At 40.5% G+C, this 20,655-nt stretch overlaps 1 protein-coding gene and 2 long non-coding RNA genes across 3 annotated transcripts; 1 reads left to right on the top strand and 2 right to left on the bottom strand.

Annotated features, from left to right (window-relative positions):
- Nucleotides 1-335: 335 nt before the first annotated feature.
- On the top strand, nt 336-2,185 carry LOC122995148. Its single transcript, XR_006406731.1, has 6 exons — nt 336-445; nt 553-629; nt 1,017-1,051; nt 1,427-1,566; nt 1,652-1,695; nt 1,966-2,185. It is a non-coding gene; the product is annotated as an uncharacterized LOC122995148 (long non-coding RNA).
- Nucleotides 2,186-10,925: 8,740 nt separating this feature from the next.
- LOC122995126 (NLR family CARD domain-containing protein 3-like) lies at nt 10,926-12,868 on the bottom strand (the record flags this gene model as incomplete). Its single annotated transcript, XM_044370152.1, has 2 exons — nt 12,832-12,868; nt 10,926-12,661 (listed from the first exon to the last, which is right to left on the bottom strand). Coding segments are annotated over exons 1-2 (1,773 nt in total), but the record flags the coding sequence as incomplete, so codon positions are not given.
- Nucleotides 12,869-13,267: 399 nt separating this feature from the next.
- On the bottom strand, nt 13,268-15,682 carry LOC122995155. The gene is made up of 3 exons (XR_006406737.1): nt 15,605-15,682; nt 15,402-15,521; nt 13,268-13,297 (listed from the first exon to the last, which is right to left on the bottom strand). It is a non-coding gene; the product is annotated as an uncharacterized LOC122995155 (long non-coding RNA).
- Nucleotides 15,683-20,655: the final 4,973 nt, after the last annotated feature.

Here is a 20,655-nt window from a genome sequence, read left to right as displayed (position 1 = left end):
TATGTGTGTAAATGTGGTGATATGTGTACATGTGGAGCTCCAGAGGCAGCGCTGCTGTTCTGTCCAGTAAAAACATGAAGCTTCACTTTACATTCAGACAAACTAATGTTGCAGCTACAATTGTTAGATTTCATGTGTGAGACCAACATTTATCTTCCAGAAGGAATTATATCATATATCTAAATGCTGCAGAGACATTAGAGCCAGCGGTGAATCAGCAAAGAGCTGCAGATCAGTTCATGGATCATGTTCTCCCCGGGATGACCACATGTTGACCGGCCGATCATCTCAGGAGTCGGGCTGCTAGCAGCTGAGATGAGCGGCTGGTCCAACCCAGATAGCAACTGACTCTGGACCGGATCCGCCTCCAAACCGGCAGATCCGTGTTACAGTCTCACCGGTTTTACATCCCCGTGCCAGATACGGACCGCATACAGGCTGACGAGTGGGTGTGTCAGTTAGACTCGCAATCAGTCAGCAGAGTCAAAGTAGTTACGGGCCAGAACCGTGGATACGAGCGCGCGATTTTTTTTTCTTTTTCCTTTTGTTCAGTCGTATCAGACCGGACCAAGGAGAAGCAGGAGACCGTTGGCGGCTTTTCTTCCAGCCCTGGAAAATTATTTATAACGGTAAGGCGAATAATGTTGTGGCAAAACAGTATTTAAAGTGGTTTTATGCTTCTTAACATAATTTCAGAAGGTTTTGACTTCCCATTTAAGCTTGCTAATAATATTATATCGGCAACGGCTAGCTTTTTAGCCGGGCTAGCTTACTAAACTAGCTAAGTTAATTAGAATTAATAATGAATAAACAACTCTGTGTTTGTTATTAGTGATGTTACAACCAATGTTGCCCACAACTTGCTTTTCATCCGCATCTTACTATCTGTTGACGTTACGTTAGCTGCTCATAGGAATGTAGCCAGTAGCATATAGGCTAACGGCTAACCTTAAGGCTAACTGCTAACATTAGTTTGAAACAGCACCATTTGACAGCACAACCGGTCTCTATTTCAGGTTCAGGTTCCCCCAGAGTGCCGCGGATCAGTAGGGTAAGTTTTTTTGTTTGTTTGTTTGTTTTCCTGCTTTGAATTCCCCATCATTACAGTAATTTTCAAATCCAGGCTATAAGTTAGTTAAAGTTTTGCAGTCTTATTGGATAAGTAACGTAAAAAAGTTAAAAATTTCATCTTAAATTAACTGTAATTCATTGTCTGATCGCTGTGTAATAAGTTGTGTAATGCGCTGCAATATGTATTACCATTGAAAAGCATATTGTATTTGGTTGTTCATTTAGTTGTTGTGACTAGCTAAGAGAGAGGTTCACTCACCTCTGTACTTGTAATGTTAGTCGGTTTGAGAATGGAGAATTTCGGTCGCTGACAGCTTATCTGTCTTACAATGTGATGGACATTCTCTCTCAACAGGGGCTGTAAGGAAGAACCAAGCTGCTAGCAGTGCTCCGGACAGTGAGATCGACTCATACACTATCAGATGGTTTAACTTGGCATCTGACCGGGGAGGTGGCCGCAAAGACCGTGCCAAGGCTAAAGAGGCATTAACCATGGTAAATTTCAGATAAAGCATTGTGCTAGTCTTTTGCAGCAGCACTTATGTTTTGTGTTTTAAACTTCAAAATTGGTTGTTTATAGGCATCACAACATTCCACCGAGCAGCAGTGGCTGACTTCATGAAAGTACTGTATATTTTACATATATTTTGCATTAATGATTACTGTGACAGCCGCACTAAACACCGATACTGAGTGTCAGTGGTTTTCTTTTTAGCACCGTTAACATACAAACATTTTAAGTAATGACAGTACACATAGCCTTTTGTTTTTCCTACAGCACACACTTTATTTTTTGACAGTTTGCTAATTTGTATGCACACATTTTAGTTAACATTCTGTCATTTCTTGCTTGCTTTAAATTATGTTCTAACTTTTTGTTTTTCATGGATCCAGCAAAAGAAGTGGCATGAGGAAGTGGAAGTGACAGCAGGCAGTGGGAGAGGTCATATGGGTGGGGATATGTTTGGGATTCAGTTAAATTTTAAGTTTTGTTGTTTTTTTTTGTTTGTTTTTTTTGGGGGGGGGGGGGGGGGTAGGGGTCACAGTTAGTTTGGTTGTGAATAATGTTGGTATTGTTGTTGCTATTAAGGTTGTTAGTTAATTGTTTATTCTTGCCAACCCGGTTGAGTTCATTATGCTGTTTTACTTTTCTCTCGTGATCTTTGTATTTTGAATTTGAATTTTAAGATTAAATGAAATTGTAAATAAATAACAATGTTTTATGCTACACACCTGGTGTTCTTGAGCCTAACTGCTTGGTCCCTGACAGTTACATTAGTTCTTCCCAGTGTGCTTTGGTGTGTCAAAGGTCAGTTTTTATACTTCTGTTACACTCTAAATTACGGGTTTAAAAGGACTTCGTCTCTTCTTCATATGCCATATGCTATTGTCATATGACATAATTACACTATTTTATATTTACTCAGTTTACACTCAACATGCACAGGTAAACCCAAGTGATGTCATGTCGCGCTTCATTCACTTTTTTCTGGAGTTAATCCACCATGAGTAGAGTACACTTCATTACAGATTTTGACTGATGAGTGTACAGTGAACGATCAACAAAGCAGCGTCTCCTGTAGTAACTTATGATTTCTGTTTTGTTTTTTTGTTTTTTTTTAAACAACCAGTAATGATGATGCAACTATAGTTCTAGAAATTTATATCCAGAGATACTTTTTTTTAGTTTGAATTTAGTTATGGAAAAGATAAAGGTTAGCCCAGAACTAATTCAGATACAGCAAATATTTGAGCAAAATGGCTAGAAAGTGATCCGATCTGGAGCTGGCCGAGTACCGGCCCAGATAAGAAAGGACGCCGGCCCGGGTCCATTTTACAGATCTGGCCCAGAACTTATGGAAGCTCTGGGCCGGATCCAGTACAGAACTGAACCGGATCTGGCCTACCTTCGGACAAATTACTACAAAATAATCTCATCCGTTCTGGAGCTGGCCCAGTGCCAGCCCAGAAGCGAAAAAACGGATCCGCACCGTTATTGGCCCGTTGTGCCAAAGGACACCGGCCCGGGTCCATTTTACAGATCTGGCCCACAACTTATGGAGGCTCTGGGCCGGATCTGGGCCATATAATTTTTGCTATCTGGGAAACATCTCCCAACACATCCCAGCAGGTTTACAGACTGGAGTTACTGGGATAAACTGGCCACATGTTGGAATCTACATGTTACTTTCTCTCCTGAAAACATTTAAAATTAATAAAGTGACATATTAACATCAACAGCTTTTAGCCTGACTCAAAGTCTCCGCCATCGCTGCCGGTTGGTGTGAAATGCATTCTGGGATACTTGGATGCTTTTCATTACGCTAACGTGTCTCCTGGTTTCTCTCACTCGCGTCTCTTCTCCCAGCGAGGATGAGAGAGAGACGTGAGGACGGAGGAATTTAATTTATCAAACGGGACGTCGTCGCTCACTCCAGCATCATTTTGAGGAGACAAGTTGTCATGACGCACTTCACCCTAAATGTCAAATATGAATAAGTCAGCAATAGAAATGACTAAGTAACAGTTTAAACTCTAAAGTTTGCATTTAAAATTCATGTACAATGAATGAAGACTTTACACTGTTACTTAATCATTTCTACATATTGATAGCTGGAAGGAAAACAGCTGATAACTGCTCCAGTGTTTAATCATTTGATTATAGATCTATAGCAGCGTCTGTCTGTCACAGAATGAGACAAAAACAGACAATTTAAACCTGTTAATTACTGAAAGAACAGAACCCACATAAAGGAACAATAGAAACAGCTGCAGCCTGCAGAATATGTTTAAATAAAATGTTGCTTATTTAGTTTGTGAAAGTCTGACGTGCTTTTCAGGCTCAGGATGGTTTTATAGGAGACGCAGCTGTGTGACGTCATGTTTTCCTGAAGGAGCTGAGACGCTCTGAATCACAGAAGAAGAAAGGAGAAGCCTTTTGCCTCATGAAGAGAAATAGTAGAAAGTTTTAATGATTGATTCATGATTCAGTCATCTTTATTTTATAAATAAATAGGCTATGATCAGCTGCTGTTGTGCTTTCATTCCTTCTCCACAGGTAGTTTCCTGATCTGCTGTATTACAACAACAGCCGACTGTTTACTGTCCCGTCAGATCAGCTGACCAATCAATACACACTTTGGATCAAAGGGGTGTTGCCGTCCGTTAAAACACTTCCACTAGGATACACCTGTGTTTCCTGGCTCTAAGCTCCTCCAGGAGCCTCCTCTCTCCTCGCTCCTCGTCTCCTCCAGGTGCATTTAAGGGATCGGAAGATCCTCCATGATGGCGGAGAGAGATCGATTTCCGGGTCACGGAGGAGAGAGGACGCGAGGAAGCATAGAGTTAGCTTAATGAAAAGCAGCCACATACATCTCAAGTCTCTTATTAGAAAGATTTGTCTTTTCATGATGTTATTTCCTCCATTAAACTGTTTCTTGCTGACAGACAGACTCTCCCTGACTTTAATTTGATCCATAATAACAGTTCAACACATTTATATTTTACATCATTTATCCTCATTTACATTCAGTCACATGTGAGGCTGAAAATTCCTGAGCGTCGGGTTTGATATGAGTTACATCATTTCCATTTTCCCTGAAACATTTAGCCAAATACATATTTTCCAGTGTTCAAAAGGCACTCTGATCATATTCTGGGTTATTAAATAATGAATTCACTATCAGAATATCAAACAATACAGATGCAAATAATCAATAAATAATATAAACGCATTCTGTGAGTAGAAATGGTTCCTGTGCCTCTGAGCAGGACACAGTATAAATGCAGAATGCAGGTTGTTATTTATGTTTGTTAAACAGGTAACAGCTGCAGAGAGGAAACAGCTGCTGCAGTGATAACTGTGAACATTTATTAGTATTAATCAGAAGTTTCTACAGCTGTTAAAACTGACTGACAGCTGATCAGCTGTGATCAGCTGCCGCCGTCATCAGGAACGGACGTCGCTTCATGTGACACTTCAGAGGAAAGGACGTCTCATGTCTCTAAAAACAAATGTTCTCGTTTCCTCTCTCCTCGCTTTGTTTCCTTGGTTGCATCTCAAGTCTCTTAAATTGCATCCACGTTTCCCTCACTTGCTTCTTTTCCTTGCATCTTAGTCCCTGTTTACACCTGGTATTAACATCCGTCTCAGGTGATCCGATCACAAGTGGACAGCTCCAAGTACGTCTGTTTACGCCTGGTATTAACATGCGTCTTGAGTGACCACTTGTTATTCGGATCTCACTTCCTCGCTCTATATGCAAATTAACACAGACATCATTTCTGTTTGCAAAGACTAAATTTGTTCTTTTTTAACTGGCGGGAGGATGTTGTGGAAATGTTTTATCGTTGCTCAAGAACCACACAGAGACATAAAGAAAGCATTAAACATTATTACTTGTTGACGCAGTTGTAGACGCTGTACAATCCATCACACCATCAGTAACAATTATACAAATGTCCAAACACAAACAAAAATACAATCATCTTGTATTTTTGGAGAGAAAGCATGTTGTTCAGCCGGCCCTTTCTCTAAAGATTGTTAACCCAAACCAGACAGCTTTATACCTCTCCAGAATGAAAGCTAAAACAGTCTGGTCCCTAATAGACACTTCCACAAACTGTTACATCTTCTTACAAACAAGTATGGTCGTACGATCTAACAGAGACCTCATGGTCAATCAATAACTTCAAACATGGACATCCTTCAACTTTAGCTTGTCTAGATACCTCATGATCCACACAGTCTCTAAAACAGCAGGCTTAAGACAAAGATATCTCTAGCTAACCCCAGAGGTCAGCAAGCAGCCCTCAGATAGAAACAAGTTCAAGAGTTCAACTAGACTAGGAGCAGGATTTCTTCACCAGCATGTATACCAAAATGACAATGACATTACATCACATTCAGTTGACAACAACCACTGACCTCTTAGTTTAACAACATTTGCAACATATAAACAAAAGATTTATAAAATGATAACCTACTATTCAGTTTTCTTTCACAAGGACCGGGGGTCTGTGTATCCTCCGTCCAAAGCTGTGTTCAACTTGTTTGATAACAGGTTAAACAAATATACAATGCATTGTGCCCCCTCATGAAAATCAAATGCCCGTCCTATTGATTTACTCTAGCGCCGTGTCTGAACATATATAATATATATATAGTTATATCAGTGGCGGCTGGTGACTCAAAATATTGGGGAGGACAGGAGAAAAACCAACATGGAATCTCACAACAAACCACATCAAACTATATCATTGTTCCCCAGCTGATGAAATCAGAGGGGTGGGGGACAGTTTTATATGCCAATAAAACAATTTGCTTTCAAAAACAAAAAGCCCTGAGTGGTGAAAAGGCTGCTTCTTTAAAGACATTTAGCATATACATATTGTTTCTAAACAAAGAAGAGCTCATTTTAGCCGTGCAGTGGTTCACAATGTGTCATTTTCCCAACAAGGTTAAACTCAAATTTATAGTATTGTTCTATTGTGACAACAGATTTATGTTCTCATCAGAAACAGACAACATATCACATGATTTACACGTGTTTCCTGTGTATTTTCTTAGTATACAGAAATATATAAAGTACCACAAAGTTTATAATGTGATACAGGAACAGATCAGTGCTGAATACTAGAAAGACTGAACACTAAAACATTCACAGATCTAAAAGTGTAGGTTCACATCAGAAAGTATTAATGCATGTATCAAATACATGACTTACACACTCTGATCTATATGCATCACATATAAAATATAGTCTACAAAGCTGACATGTTAACACTTGTTATTCTCGTTACTTTAAGCTTATTACTCAATATACGACTCAGCTTAAAAACCAGCTGAAGAAACTGTCACAACAAGCAGCCAGACCTCCTGCACACTCATTCACTAATCACACAACATCAACAGGTGACTGAACAACCACTCAATTAAAAACTGGATCAATTCCACATGAATGAGTGAGTCCAGACAGCCTACTGTAACTTCAACAAGCAAACTACCTACAACACATTATATGATCTCTGCAGCATTCTTGTTGAGGAGATAAATTCACACAACAGCCACACAGAGACATTTAACCATCAGAGATGAAATTAGCAACCAAAGAGACAGAGAGAGAGAAGCTGTATCTGACTCACGTTATCTGATGTCTTCTTCTTTCTATCATGGAGATGAAGTATTCATGTCATAACATCCATTTGTGGCTGTTGGTCATCTTGTTTGTTAGTTAACAGAACTTTGTGGCTGCTGGTTAACCAGTCTGATATCATTAGCAACAATGACAAACAAGCTAACTCTCCTGGTTGTTTCATTTAAATTATGTTGTTAACTTTCTATTGTTGTTGGGAGGAGTTCACTTCAGAGCAGCAGCACATCACCGTAGTCCCGCTGAGGGTAATTTGGTTGTTGAAAGGGCCTAAATGAGATGCAATGTTTTACTGATGCGTTTAAAAATATAGTTTGTAATTTGCAAGTTATAATTTATTTTCTAATATGCTACTCTATCAATTTATCTATATCTTACTGCTCTTCTTCTCTTATCAGTTCATCACACTCATGTACGTTACAGTTGTAGAGAACTGAAGATGAAATCTGGAAACTATCATTGGACCAAAGTGATGTCAATATTGTATTCTGGTTGTTGATTGGTTAGGGAGGACGTCCTCCCTTGGAACGTCATTTTACGTGTCTTGGCCAATCATAGATTAGCATGAAAAAAAATAAGTACTTTAAATTGATGTAAGAGATCCACCCTGAGGGGGACAGCAGGAGCCCGTCCTCCTCTGCCCTCCACCCCCCCCCCCACTGCTCCCCACCACCACCTCACACACACTGCTCTTTCTCCTCCTGCCCTGCAGGTGTCACTGTTGAAGCATTTTAATCAGAATTTCAATAATGGATTTTTTCCAACAAAGAGAGAATAAATATTTTATAAATGATAATTACATTTGGTAATGGTTTATTTCACTTCCATGGCCACAGGTGTATAAAATCAAGCACCAAGGCATGCAGACTGTTTCTACAAACATTTGTGAAAGAATGGGTCGCTCTCAGGAGCTCAGTGAATTCCAGCGGGATACTGTGATAGGATGCCACCTGTGCAACAAGTCCAGTCAGGAAATTTCCCCACTCCTAAATATTCCACAGACAACTGTCAGTGGTATTATAACAAAGTGGAAGCGATTGGGAATGACAGCAACTAAGCCACAGTGGTACGCCACGTAAAATGACGGAGCGGATGCTGAGGCGCATAGTGCTCAGAGGTCGTCAACTTTCAGCAGAGTCAATCGCTACAGACCTCCAAACTTCATGTGGCCTTCAGATTAGCTCAAGAACAGTGCGTAGAGAGCTTCATGGAATGGGTTTCCATGGCCGGGACAGCTACATCCAAGCCATACATCAGTGTCGGATGCAGTGGTGTAAAGCACGCCGCCACTGGACTCTAGAATAGTGGAGATGTGTTCTCTGGAATGACGAATCGCGCTTCACCATCTGGCGATCTGATGGACGAGTCTGGGTTTGGCGGTTGCCAGGAGAACGGTACTTGTCTGACTGCATTGTGCCAAGTGTAAAGTTTGTTTTTGAGGAGCTGGGCTTGGCCCCTCAGTTTCAGTGAAAGGAAATCTGAATGCTTCAGCATACCAAGAGATTTTGGACAATTCCATGCTCCCAACTTTGTGGGAACAGTTTGGGGATGGCCCCTTCCTGTTCCAACATGACTGTGCACCAGTGCACAAAGCAAGGTCCATAAAGACATGGATGAGAGAGTTTGGTGTGGATGAACTTGACTGGCCTGCACAGAGTCCTGACCTCAACCCAATAGAACACCTTTGGGATGAATTAGAGCAGAGACTGAAAGCCAGGCCTTCTCGTCCAACATCAGTGTGTGACCTCACAAATGCACTTCTGGAAGAATGGTCAAAAATTCCCATAAACACACTCCTAAACCTTGTGGAAAGCCTTCTCAGAAGAGTTGAAGCTGTTATAGCTGCAAAGGGTGGACCAACGTCATATTGAACCCTATGGATTAAGAATGGGATGTCACTTAAGTTCATATGCGAGTGATGGTTGAGTGATGAAGCAGTTATAGTTTAAAAATGAATAACATATGAGAAAAAACAATACAGCCTCTGAGCTCCCGAGTCCCAACTGACAGAAAAAAATGTGCTGCAGGAACAAAACCTACTTCCACCTGAAATACATTAGTTTGAAAATCCTGCTGACTGTCACGAAATAAATGGAAAAACGTGTGTCAATGTACACGAATAGATAGATTGAATTACATGACTGTTGCACGAATTGCCATGAGAGTGAGTTTGTCTGTATCTGAGAGTGTGAACCTGTCTGTCCATACCTGAGAGTGTCCAGTCTCCAGTGTGGATCCTCCAGTCCAGCAGACAGCAGCTTCTCTCCCGAGTCTCCTAAATGATTGTAGCTCAGCTCCAGCTCTCTCAGATGGGAGGGGTTGGAGCTCAGAGCTGAGGCCAGAGAATCACAGCCTTCCTCTGTGATCAGACATCCTGACAGGCTGCAGACACACAAAACAACACACGTGTCACATGATCTGAGGTCACTGCAGCACTGGAAAGTAGTGTGTTTATTACTTTCATTATCAATTTGTTTCTCTAATCTTTAAAGTTAAACTTAATACTTTCAGTCACAACTCTAAATTCAAATGGCCAACCACAGTAAGGTTTGTATTGTGAGGCAGTTCCAGCTTCCTGTAACCCTAGTAAACATGATGTTAGCGACTGCTACCTCTTCACTGCTAAAAATAGGTCTAAATAAAAGAATAGTAAAAGAAGAAGCAGCCAGTGAGCTGATAAGATGAAGAGCTGCAGGTGACAGCTCTGACTAAAGTTTGTAAGAAGATCAAACCTCCCACACATCACAGAGGTAAATGACTCCGTCTCAGATGCTCACAGTTGAATACAGAACAGAATCCAAACTAATGTGGCATATAAGGACTGAAGGTTGTGGAAATAAACGTAAAAACAAGCAAACATTTCTGACTCCTTCACTCTCAGTCACTGACTCTACTTCTCACAGTTTCAGTAATCATGAGTTTTAAGGTTGTTTGAAACAAAAGAAGAATTAAATGGTGGTTAACCACATAACAGCTGGGGTGCACTGTCATATCACCATTGTGACTAAAAATCACTATCATCCCAGCACAGATACTGCTCTGAAATTAAAAGAAACTATAACTGTTACCAAAACACTGATCACTGAATTACTGTCTGTATGTGTTTTACTTTGGGCCAATTACACAGTTCTTCATTCAGTTTTTGAATCTAAAACTCCTCTCTGGTATTTCAGGTTCCAACAGCGGAGACAGAACAAAACAAATGGAAATATATTAGTAGAAAGTTATTCACATGGTCTAAACACACAACTGGTCTGAAAATAATTTGAGTAGAGAAAATGTCCAGGTGTTTATCAACTCATATAAATCACAGTTTAAATGGTGATCAGTTGTGCAGGTTGATGAATCCTGACCTGAGAGTTTCCAGTGCACAGTGTGGACTCTCCAGTCCAGCAGACAGCTGCTTCACTCCTGAACTTTGCAGGTTGTTGTTACTCAGTTCTAGCACTTTCAGACGGGAGGACTGGGAGCTGAGAACTGAGGACAGAGCTGCACAGCTTCTCTCTGAGAGGTTACAACCACTTAGTCTGGAGAACAAATATAGAAAAATACTTAAAAACGTATTCTCTCCCATCTTGAATATCTTTTCAATAAATCAATAAATCAATCAATAAATAACTATCTGTGCACTTACAGAGCTTTGTTGGAGGCTTTGACCACTGGCAGCAGCCTCAGAAGAGCCTCCTCTGAAGCAGAGTATTTCTTCAGGTCAAACACGTCCAGATCTTTTTCTGATGAAAGTAAGATGAAGACCAGAGCTGACCACTGAGCAGGAGACAGTTTATCTGTGGAGAGACTTCCTGAACTCAGGGACTGTTGGATCACCTCCACTAAAGAATGATCATTAAGTTCATTCAGACAGTGGAACAGATTGATGCTTCTCTCTGCAGACAGATCCTCACTGATCTTCTTCTTGATGTACTTGACTGTTTCCTTATGGGTCATTGAGCTACTTCCTGTCTGTGTCAGCAGACCACTGAGGAGAATCTGATTGGTCTGCAGTGAAAGACCCAGGAGGAAGCGGAGGAACAAGTCCAGGTGTCCATTTGGACTCTTTAAGGCCTCATCCACAGCACTCTGGTAGAAACATGTTGGTTCAGGTTTTTGTTTAAAGACTTTAGGCCACCAGGATGTTGTTTGTTGTTCTGCCAGCAGATTGTCGCCAGAGTTGATAAATTTCAGATGGACATAAAGAGCAGCCAGAAACTCCTGAACGCTCAGATGGACGAAGCAGAACACCTTGTCCTGGTACAGCCCTCTTTCCTCTTTAAAGACCTGTGTGAACACTCCTGAGTACACTGAGGCTGCTCTGATATCGATGCCACACTCTCTCAGGTCTGATTCATAGAAGATCAGGTTGCCTTTCTGCAGCTGCTGAAAAGCCAGTTTTCCCAGAGACTCAATCATCTTCCTGCTCTTTTTATTCCAGTGTGGATCTGTCTCAGCTCCTCCATCATACTTGACATTCTTCAGCTTGGACTGAACCACCAGGAAATGGATGTACATCTCAGTCAGGGTCTTGGGCACCTCTCCTCTCTCTCTGCTTTTCAACAGATCCTCCAGAACTGTAGCTGTGATCCAGCAGAAGACTGGGATGTGGCACATGATGTGGAGGCTTCGTGATGTCTTGATGTGGGAGATGATGGTGCTGGTCTGCTTCTCATCTCTGAATCTCTTCTTGAAGTATTCCTCCTTCTGTTGGTCAGTGAACCCTCTGACCTCTGTCACCATGCTGACACACTCAGGAGGGATCTGACTGGCTGCTGCAGGTCGTGTGGTTATCCAGAGGCGAGCAGAGGGAAGCAGTTTCCCCCTGATGAGGTTTGTCAGCAGCACATCCACTGAGGTGGACTCTATAACATCAGTCAGGATCTTAGTGTTGTGGAAATCCAGAGGAAGTCGACACTCATCCAGACCGTCAAAGATGAACACAACCTGGAACTCTTCAAACCTGCAGATTCCTGCTTTTTTGGTTTCAGTAAAGAAGTGATGAACAAGTTCCACCAAGCTGTACTTTTTCTCTTTCAGCACATTCAGCTCTCTGAAAGTGAATGGAAATATGAACTGTATGTCCTTGTTGGCTTTGTCTTCAGCCCAGTCCAGAGTGAACTTCTGTGTTAAGACTGTTTTCCCAATGCCAGCCACTCCCTTTGTCATCACTGTTCTGATTGGTTCATCTCTTCCAGGTGAGGCTTTAAAGATGTCTTCTTGTCTGATTGTTGTTTCTGGTCTGGCTGGTTTCCTGGATGCTGTTTCAATCTGTCTGACCTCATGTTCATTATTGACCTCTGCAGTCCCTCCCTCTGTGATGTAGAGCTCTGTGTAGATCTGATTCAGAAGGGTTGAGTTTCCGGCTTTAGCAATCCCCTCAAACACACACTGGAACTTCTTCTTCAGGTTAGACTTGAGTTTACGTTGACACCTGCCAGCACGATTCCCTGAATGAACACACAGGAAATAGGATCAATGAATGAAGTATGAAGCAAATATTTAAACATTTAATTCCGTCAAAGAATGAGTGAATAAAACATATTTTCTTCCATCTGTTGAGACATCAGTAAATGTCTCATTTATCCATCTTGTTAAATCTTTATAGAAATCCTCTTACTGCTCTGCAGACGGTCAGCCAGCTCCTCCTGCTTCATTCTCCTCAGGAAGTGCAGTGTGATCTTCAGAAATGCCTCTTTGCTCCTCCTCTGCTCTTCCTCCTCACCGTCCAACACCTCCTCATCCTCCCTCTGACTCCCTAAGCATTCTGGGTAATCTGGACTCAGAACCTTCTGCATCTTCTTCAGCTCATTCTTCACAAAGGTGATGATGTTCTCCTCCAGCAGCTGGAACAGAATACTATATGAATCACACAATCAAACTAACATCATCAAGCAAACATCAGATCCATGTTGGACAGACTGACAATCCACTGGTCTACAAAGTGCAGCATGGAGATGATTGTGAACACAATAGATGTAAAAGTAGTTGTTGTACATTTACAGACCATAAATATGGAGTCCAGGTGTGTTTGATGCTGCTGGGCAGACTGACCACTGGGAACCTCTGAGCTCTCCTGGTCTACTCTGTGGGGGAATCATGAAGAATGAGCTCACATTATGTCTGTCCACACAGAGACAAACACAAGCTAAAGGTCCATCAAGTGATATTTGGATGTGAACAGAGAATCAGGTGACTCCCTGTAGTGGTAAAGCTTTACTAGTCCTGCTGATCCCACTGAGAATCAACAGCTCAGTCTGTTTGTAGCTTTCAGCTCAGTGTTTTGCTTCATCAGTCAGTTTGGTTTAGTCCCAACAGCTCTGATCAACCCTCCATACAGCTCTCCCTCCCTCACTGTACACTGCTGAAGTGCCCTGGCGCAAGGCAGCTACAACCTCCAGCTGCTCCAGTGGAGCTGCTCAGTGTCTGCTTGTATCAGACTGGTTGAACTGGGCAGCTCCCAGTATGAAAATTACATTTAGGTGAGAAAGTGAGAAAGTAGGCAGGTGTCATGTCTGAGGTTTTTGAACGTCTTGTGTTTGAACAGGTTGAGGAGTATTTAGTCAGATACAATATGTTGTATGAGCTTCAGTCTGGCTTTACAGCAGCAGACTCTACTGACACCTGTCTTATTCATTTGTTTGATTTTATTAGACAAAACCTTGATGGAGGAAATTATGCTGACTTGCAGAAAGCTTTTGACACAGTGAATCATTCTGTACTGTTGTCAAAGTTACAGTGCATGGTGTTTGGACATACTGCTGTAAAATGGTTTATTTCTTACATTACAGGAAGAACTCAAGTCTGTGATGTTGAAGTGGTTCTATCAGAACCTCAGGATATTACATGTGTGGTGCTGCACGGTTCTATTTTAGGGCCTCTTTTATTTCTTATGTATATAAATGATACGACAGCTGCTGTGACATGCAAGCTGCTGCTGTATGCTGATGATTCTGCATTACTGCTATCTGGGAATGATGTCAGTGAAATTCACAACTCTTAGTAATGAATCAGAAAGTGTGAGAGAGTGGCTCATAGATAACAAACTTTCAATACATTTGGATAAAACCCAGTCAATCCTGTTTGGAACAAAGACGTCAAGAACAAATACACTGAAAATCTTTTGTAATGGAGCTGAAATTTTATAATATTTTGTCTCATATTTAGGAATAATATTGGACCAGTCACTGTCCTGTGAATCTGTTGTTTATAAAATATTATGTAAGAGTGGCAGCAAATTTCACAGACTAAGACTCTTTTTGACTTTTCTGTTGAGAAACTTCTCATGTCCTCATTGGTAGAGCGTCAGTTTGATTCTGCCTGTTCTGATTGGTTCAGTGGTTTGACATCTAAATTTGGGAACAAACTGCAGGTGATGCCAAATAATATTATTCAGTATTTATTAAATGTATCTTCTCTAACTCATGTTGGTGATGAATTCAGAAGTGTAGGACTGCTGCCAGTACAGCTCAGAGTAGAACAACAGAGGCTGCATCATATGTTCAACATTATCAGTGGGTTTGCTCCTCAATACTTCACAGATAACAATGGAACATACTCAGCATGGCTATAACACCAGGGCCAGTGTGTGTTCATATAAAGTCCCTCCAGTGAATAATGTAGCCATAAGTTCCTTTTTTTAAGCTGCTGCCGTGTTGTGGAACAGCCTCCTGTTACACATCCAGCTGTTAAAAATGAGAGGAGCTTATAGAAGTCAGGTCAGGACTTATTTATGGAACATGTTCACAGGTTTATAATGAAATCTGCAATTCCATTTTTACTTCAGCCATCAAATTGTCTTTGTTGTACTTTGTGTTTTGATGTGGGCATTTATTATTTTATTTAATTTGTGGTGATTTAGTTTCATGTTGTATGTCTTGTGTTTTGTCTTTTAACATCTTGGGTCCATGTTGGAAATAAGTGTTTTCACTTTAACATGTTTTTTATGTCTGTAATGTATAAATAAATCATATCATGTCACTTTACATATGAACAAGCGAGTGCAACACCATGAATGTCTTCCAGGAGAGACTGTCTGAACATGTGATCTGTTATCTCCATATTTAAATGATTATCACGTCTCCTCCCTCTCTATGACGGCCGGCTTTTCACTGACGTGGTCGGACAACACGTCATACAAACCAGTTCTTTTCTAGCATAACCTGATGTTTACTGTCAATTACAGCTTACATCTGATCAGCAGATGGATGTCCTTCTTTAAAAGTAATGAAAGCCTCCTTCGACCAGTCGCTCTTAAAGGACAGACAGCTGGGTTCAGGTCCAGGAGAGTCTGGTCTCTGCTGCTGGATCCTGAAACAACAACAGCTCTGATAAATGTGCATGTTGGATAGAAATGAAAAGTCTGTTCAGTCTTTGCAGCTTTACATTCTGACCTTCCATCAGCAGGTTGTCCAGGTTTAAAATTTACAGGTTTCCCAATGGACCAGTCACTCTTCATGGACACACAGCTGGATCCAGGTCCAGGTCCAGGTCCAGGTCCAGGTCTAGGTCCAGGTCCAGGTCCAGCAGAGTCTGGTCTGTGCTGCTTCTTTGTTCTTCAACACAACACACACAGAGCTTTGAGTGTGAATAATGATGGTGGAGTGATGTGAGTGGAGAACAGTGATGGACAGTTAGAGATCCTCATCTCACCTCTGAGCTTTGGTCTGGCTGTCATGTTCCCCACACAGAGAGCTTTTAGAGGGAGGGACTCCCTCCTCTCTGTCCTCACACTGATCCATAGCAGAGAAACACCTTCACACAAACACAACAACAAGCTCATTCATTACAACAAGCTGCACATCACACCAGCACTGCAGTTACAACAGCGTCATTCTTGATTCAACCACCAGATGGCATCAAAGTAAGACATTATTCTTCATTTCCACTGAGGTTTAATGTTTAATGTTTTACTTTCAGAAGCTTCCAGTTCTCTGTTGGCTTTTCATTTACCACTATAGAGCACATTTAATGGAGATGAGCTGCTGGTGGAGTCAGCTGTGTGGCAGAAGAAATAAAAATACTCACCAGGTGAATTCAGATCCACATCCAGTCACAGAGTCTTTGTAGCTTCACCTGCAGAGGAAACACAGAGAGAGAAACTGCTGCTGATTCTCCTTCATCAGTCCTTCATCATCGGTCTGAGGATTCTGGTTTTCTATGGAGTCATTTGTACTTCTTGCTGTTTTAATTAGAGTCAATGACACTTTATTGATTAATAACAGTTAAGCAGCATATCACACTCAGAGGCCTGACATGTATTTCAACTGATGATTTAGTGAATATACATAAAGATACTGATGCAACAATTTTCACAAATATCAGTGGAGACAAAACTTGTGAAGTTTGTCAGACACTAAACGTGTTCTCTCTCTTTTATCCCCGAGGAGATTAGAAGGAGCCACAAGATCACATGAATGTTTGTATTTCAGAGCACCAATGCATCATATTTTTATTTACATTCATCTTTATTTATGGTTCTGTTATAGTTGCTACAGCTGTGTTATATTCTATTTGATCTTGTGGGAATGTTGTCTGTCAATCAGTGTTAGATTATAAGGATCAAAGTACAGACGTTTCCATGATTTATGGTTGAATTAATGGAGCATTATCATCATCATCATCATCATCATCATGTACAGTACAGATTAAAACAGACAGAAGAACTGCTTCTGTCTGTTTTAAGCTGTGGCTGTGTGACAGCCACAGCTGTTCATTAAAGTCAGAGGAAAGGAGCTACATTACACATCTATCAGCGTCACACAGAGTCTGAAAGCTCCGGCCAGATTTAACCCCTTCCTCCACCACTGCCACACACGCTCTGTATGTTGTAGATTAAGATATTTTTACCTGTTTTTACTTCTATGTTTGTACTTTTTTATCTTTATTAATGTAAACTTATACATGATGACTGGTAATGCACTGAAGAGAAATTTTGTGGGGCAGGCAGCACGAGCTGTCGAATGACTGCAGTCAAGTCAGCCGCCACGTACTTTCCTACTGCGCGCACACTTTGTTATTACGGTAATGAGTTTTTTCTGCTTGGAAGACACGGATGGTCCGTTGACTAAATGTGGTTTAACATCGCTTTCATTTCCTGTACAGTCGACCGATAATATAACAGTTTGATTGAAACAGCAACAACACAACAACTTCCAGAACATTTCACTGGTGAATTTCACAATAAAGGACCATTGAAAATATACAACAAAATATATTCAAAAAATGATTGAAAAAAAGGAAATGGCACATGAGATGAAAAAACTGGCTCTTCAAATACTGAAGGCATCAGGAACATTATATTATGCATATAATGAATATGCATAATATGTAGATTTTATAGCACCTTTTGCAGTATATGTTTTAAATGTGGTATTTTCAATGAGCTTTTATTGTGAAATTCATCAGTGAAATGTTCTGGAAGTTGTTGTGCAGCTAGCTGGGGTCCTGTAGGATGTAGAGAAGTGGAATCATTGATTGGAAACAGACAGTTTCCTTTTCATAATATGCTGAATATGAGAAATTGTTAATCTGTATAAGTGAAGTCAAGACTCTGTAGATTCTAATTCCACAGTGAATTCTCCCGAGTCATAACCTCCTTGGTAAACAAGTGAAATAAATAGTGCATTTTTTCAATTCACTGTTTCAATCAAACTGTAATATTATTGGTCGAATGTAAAGTAAATGCAAACCACGTTTAGTTGACGGATCACTCGTGTCCTCCCAGCAGAAAAGCCTCATTACCGTAATAACGGAAGCGTACGCGCAGTAGGAAAGTACGTGGCGGCTAGTTTGACTGTAATATCCGGAGTGGCGGCTGACTTGACTGCAGTTGTCGAATGTGTCTGTACTATAAATGAGTGTCACAGAGAAACTGACGGCACATTTTGCAAAAAGTATCAAAACTCCAAAGGTTCGATATATTTACATGTATCAACTCGAAGGAACCGATACTGTGAAAAGAATCGGTCCGCCCATCACTACTTTGAACAGTGAACCTAAATTGGAGGAAAACTTCCAGCATGTTGATTTGTGTTGACTGTTAGTAGAGTTCTGAACTACAGATTTCTGCGGTTTCTACTGGAACTATCCTAACAAGATGAACAAAGAGTCATTCAAGAGTCAAACAGTGAAAACTGTCACAATATAAACACAATAAAGTCACAATAAATACCTTTAGAAGAAGAAAAGAAGCTGCAACACGTGGAGCACAGAAAGAAAAACTAAACTTCAACAGGAAATAACAGAGAGAGAGAGAGAGAGAGAGAGAGAGAGACATAGAGAGACATAGAGAGAGAGAGACATAGAGAGAGAGAGAGAGAGAGAGAGAGAGACAGAGAGAGAGACATAGAGAGAGACATAGAGATTTTGATTTTTAAACTCAACATTTATTATCCACTATATACACTGTGAAAAAACATAAAACACTACATTAACACATACATAATATAATTACATATCAGGTATCAAAGTTACATCAGCACATGTCCAAAACTCAACTGTCCATCTATTACAGAGCAGAGCACCCCCCCATAACCCCAAATCAGCTGGAAAGTCTCCAGGTCATGAGCAGCTCTGTAAAAACTAAACTCTACCAGCAGTCTGGACTTCACCATTCTGACAAAAACAGGAACCACATCAACATTCAGCTCTTCCTCCACCTTCCTCCTGCGGCTCACATACACCGCCATCTTTGCCTGTCCCAAAACAAAGTTCAATATCTGACACTTGTTCTTCTGTTGGCGAGTGTATTTAAAACCACAAATAAAAACCTGCTTCATAAAAATTTCTCCATATCTGCTAAAAATGGTTTCCAACAACACAAACAGAGCCGTCAGACGAGAGCACTCTGAGAAACAGTGAAACACCGTCTCTCTTTGGCTGCAGAAGGGGCATTTCTCCTCCACAGCAGCATTAATAACAGAGATAAAAGAGTTCACTGCTACAATGCCATGTAGGATCCTCCACTGCAGGTCTGCATGTTTCTTTGTTAAAGGAGGTTTATACAAAGACCTCCATGCAGGTTTGACGTCAGGGTCTGAGTCCAGATAAGTCCTCCACGGGGTGTCACTGCCTCCATTCAGTTCACATCTATGTTCTTCAGCTCCATCAGCTTAAAGAACGCAGCTCTTTTACTATCTTCCCTGGCTCCATTCAAGTTTAAAGTGCCTATTTGAATTCACACATGGAGAAACAATTGTTATTACTGATATTATTGTGTCATGCATTTATAAATGTCAAACCCACTTGTGCTTCAAATTTACTATCAACAAAACCAGCAGACGCTGCATCTCATCTGATTGATGATATTAAACTAACAAACCATCCTGGCTTTTTTACAGCTTTACAAACTAAACTTTCCAACTTAAAGACACTAAAATGAAACTAACGTCCATCTTTTCTTCATCAGGACTCAGAAATATTCCTGAATTTCAATCATACATTTCACTCAATAAATTCTCTTAACAGGGACGATACAAAAGAAATGTGATTGATTGTCAACGTCTCCCAGTTCACACAGCTCACATAACCTGGATGTTTGAACAGGAGGGGACCTGTTGGTACCATGTGGTTCAATATAAGGTTCACTACCACAGGAGTGATTCATTTCAATACAAGTCTGTCATTTTGGTTTTAACAGAATATCTTTTGATCATTTTTCTTTAAAGTTAGTGAGTAGCTGCATCCTAGTTGCATTAATGTTGCAGCTTAGATTATTTCTATAGATATATTCCTCCATGATGCTACTGAGCTCTTTCTTTAGTGATCTAGTCTTCAGCTACACTTCTTCTAGCTAACTCTTTCTCACGCAGCCGAGTTAAATACTGATATAAACTCTGACTAACCGTCTCCACCGACTGAAGATCACTAAACTTCCAGATCATTTCTCCTGGATTACTTCTAGCTGAAGCTCTTTCTACCTCACCTTCCCATCTACATATATACAGAATGTATGAATGTGTGTGTGATCACAACTTCTTTAATGCATTTCAAATGTTTTACTTATATTTGTGAATCACTTTGTAACTGTGGAAAAGTGTAATAAAAGTGTATTATTATTTATTTAAAGTCAGGATCACTGTGGAAATAAGTTGATAATAATAATTAGTTGAACTTGTTATAAAAACGTGTTAAATAACTGTGATGAATCATGTTATAACTAAATATAATCTGACAGAGAAGTGAATGTATTTAATGTGATGTATCTTCTGCTGCCACCTGCAGGTCAGACGAGTGGCTGCAGACGGTTCCTCAGGACCAGCTGGTGTTTGATCAATAATCAATAAACTGTCACAGTCATCAATAATAATAATAAACTACAGTCACCAGACTCTGTTATATTTGTGTTTTTAATAAGTTTCTCTCCTCTATATATGAAAATGAGCTCGACTAAATATCAGAAACATCTTTCAAAGTAATTAAGTCCAAAACAACAACCACAGAA

The sequence above is a fragment of the Thunnus albacares genome, chromosome 13, assembly GCF_914725855.1.
Source record: "Thunnus albacares chromosome 13, fThuAlb1.1, whole genome shotgun sequence".
Lineage (NCBI taxonomy): Eukaryota > Metazoa > Chordata > Actinopteri > Scombriformes > Scombridae > Thunnus > Thunnus albacares.
Note: the sequence above shows the minus strand (reverse complement) of the source record. Positions and strands in the feature narration are given on the sequence as shown.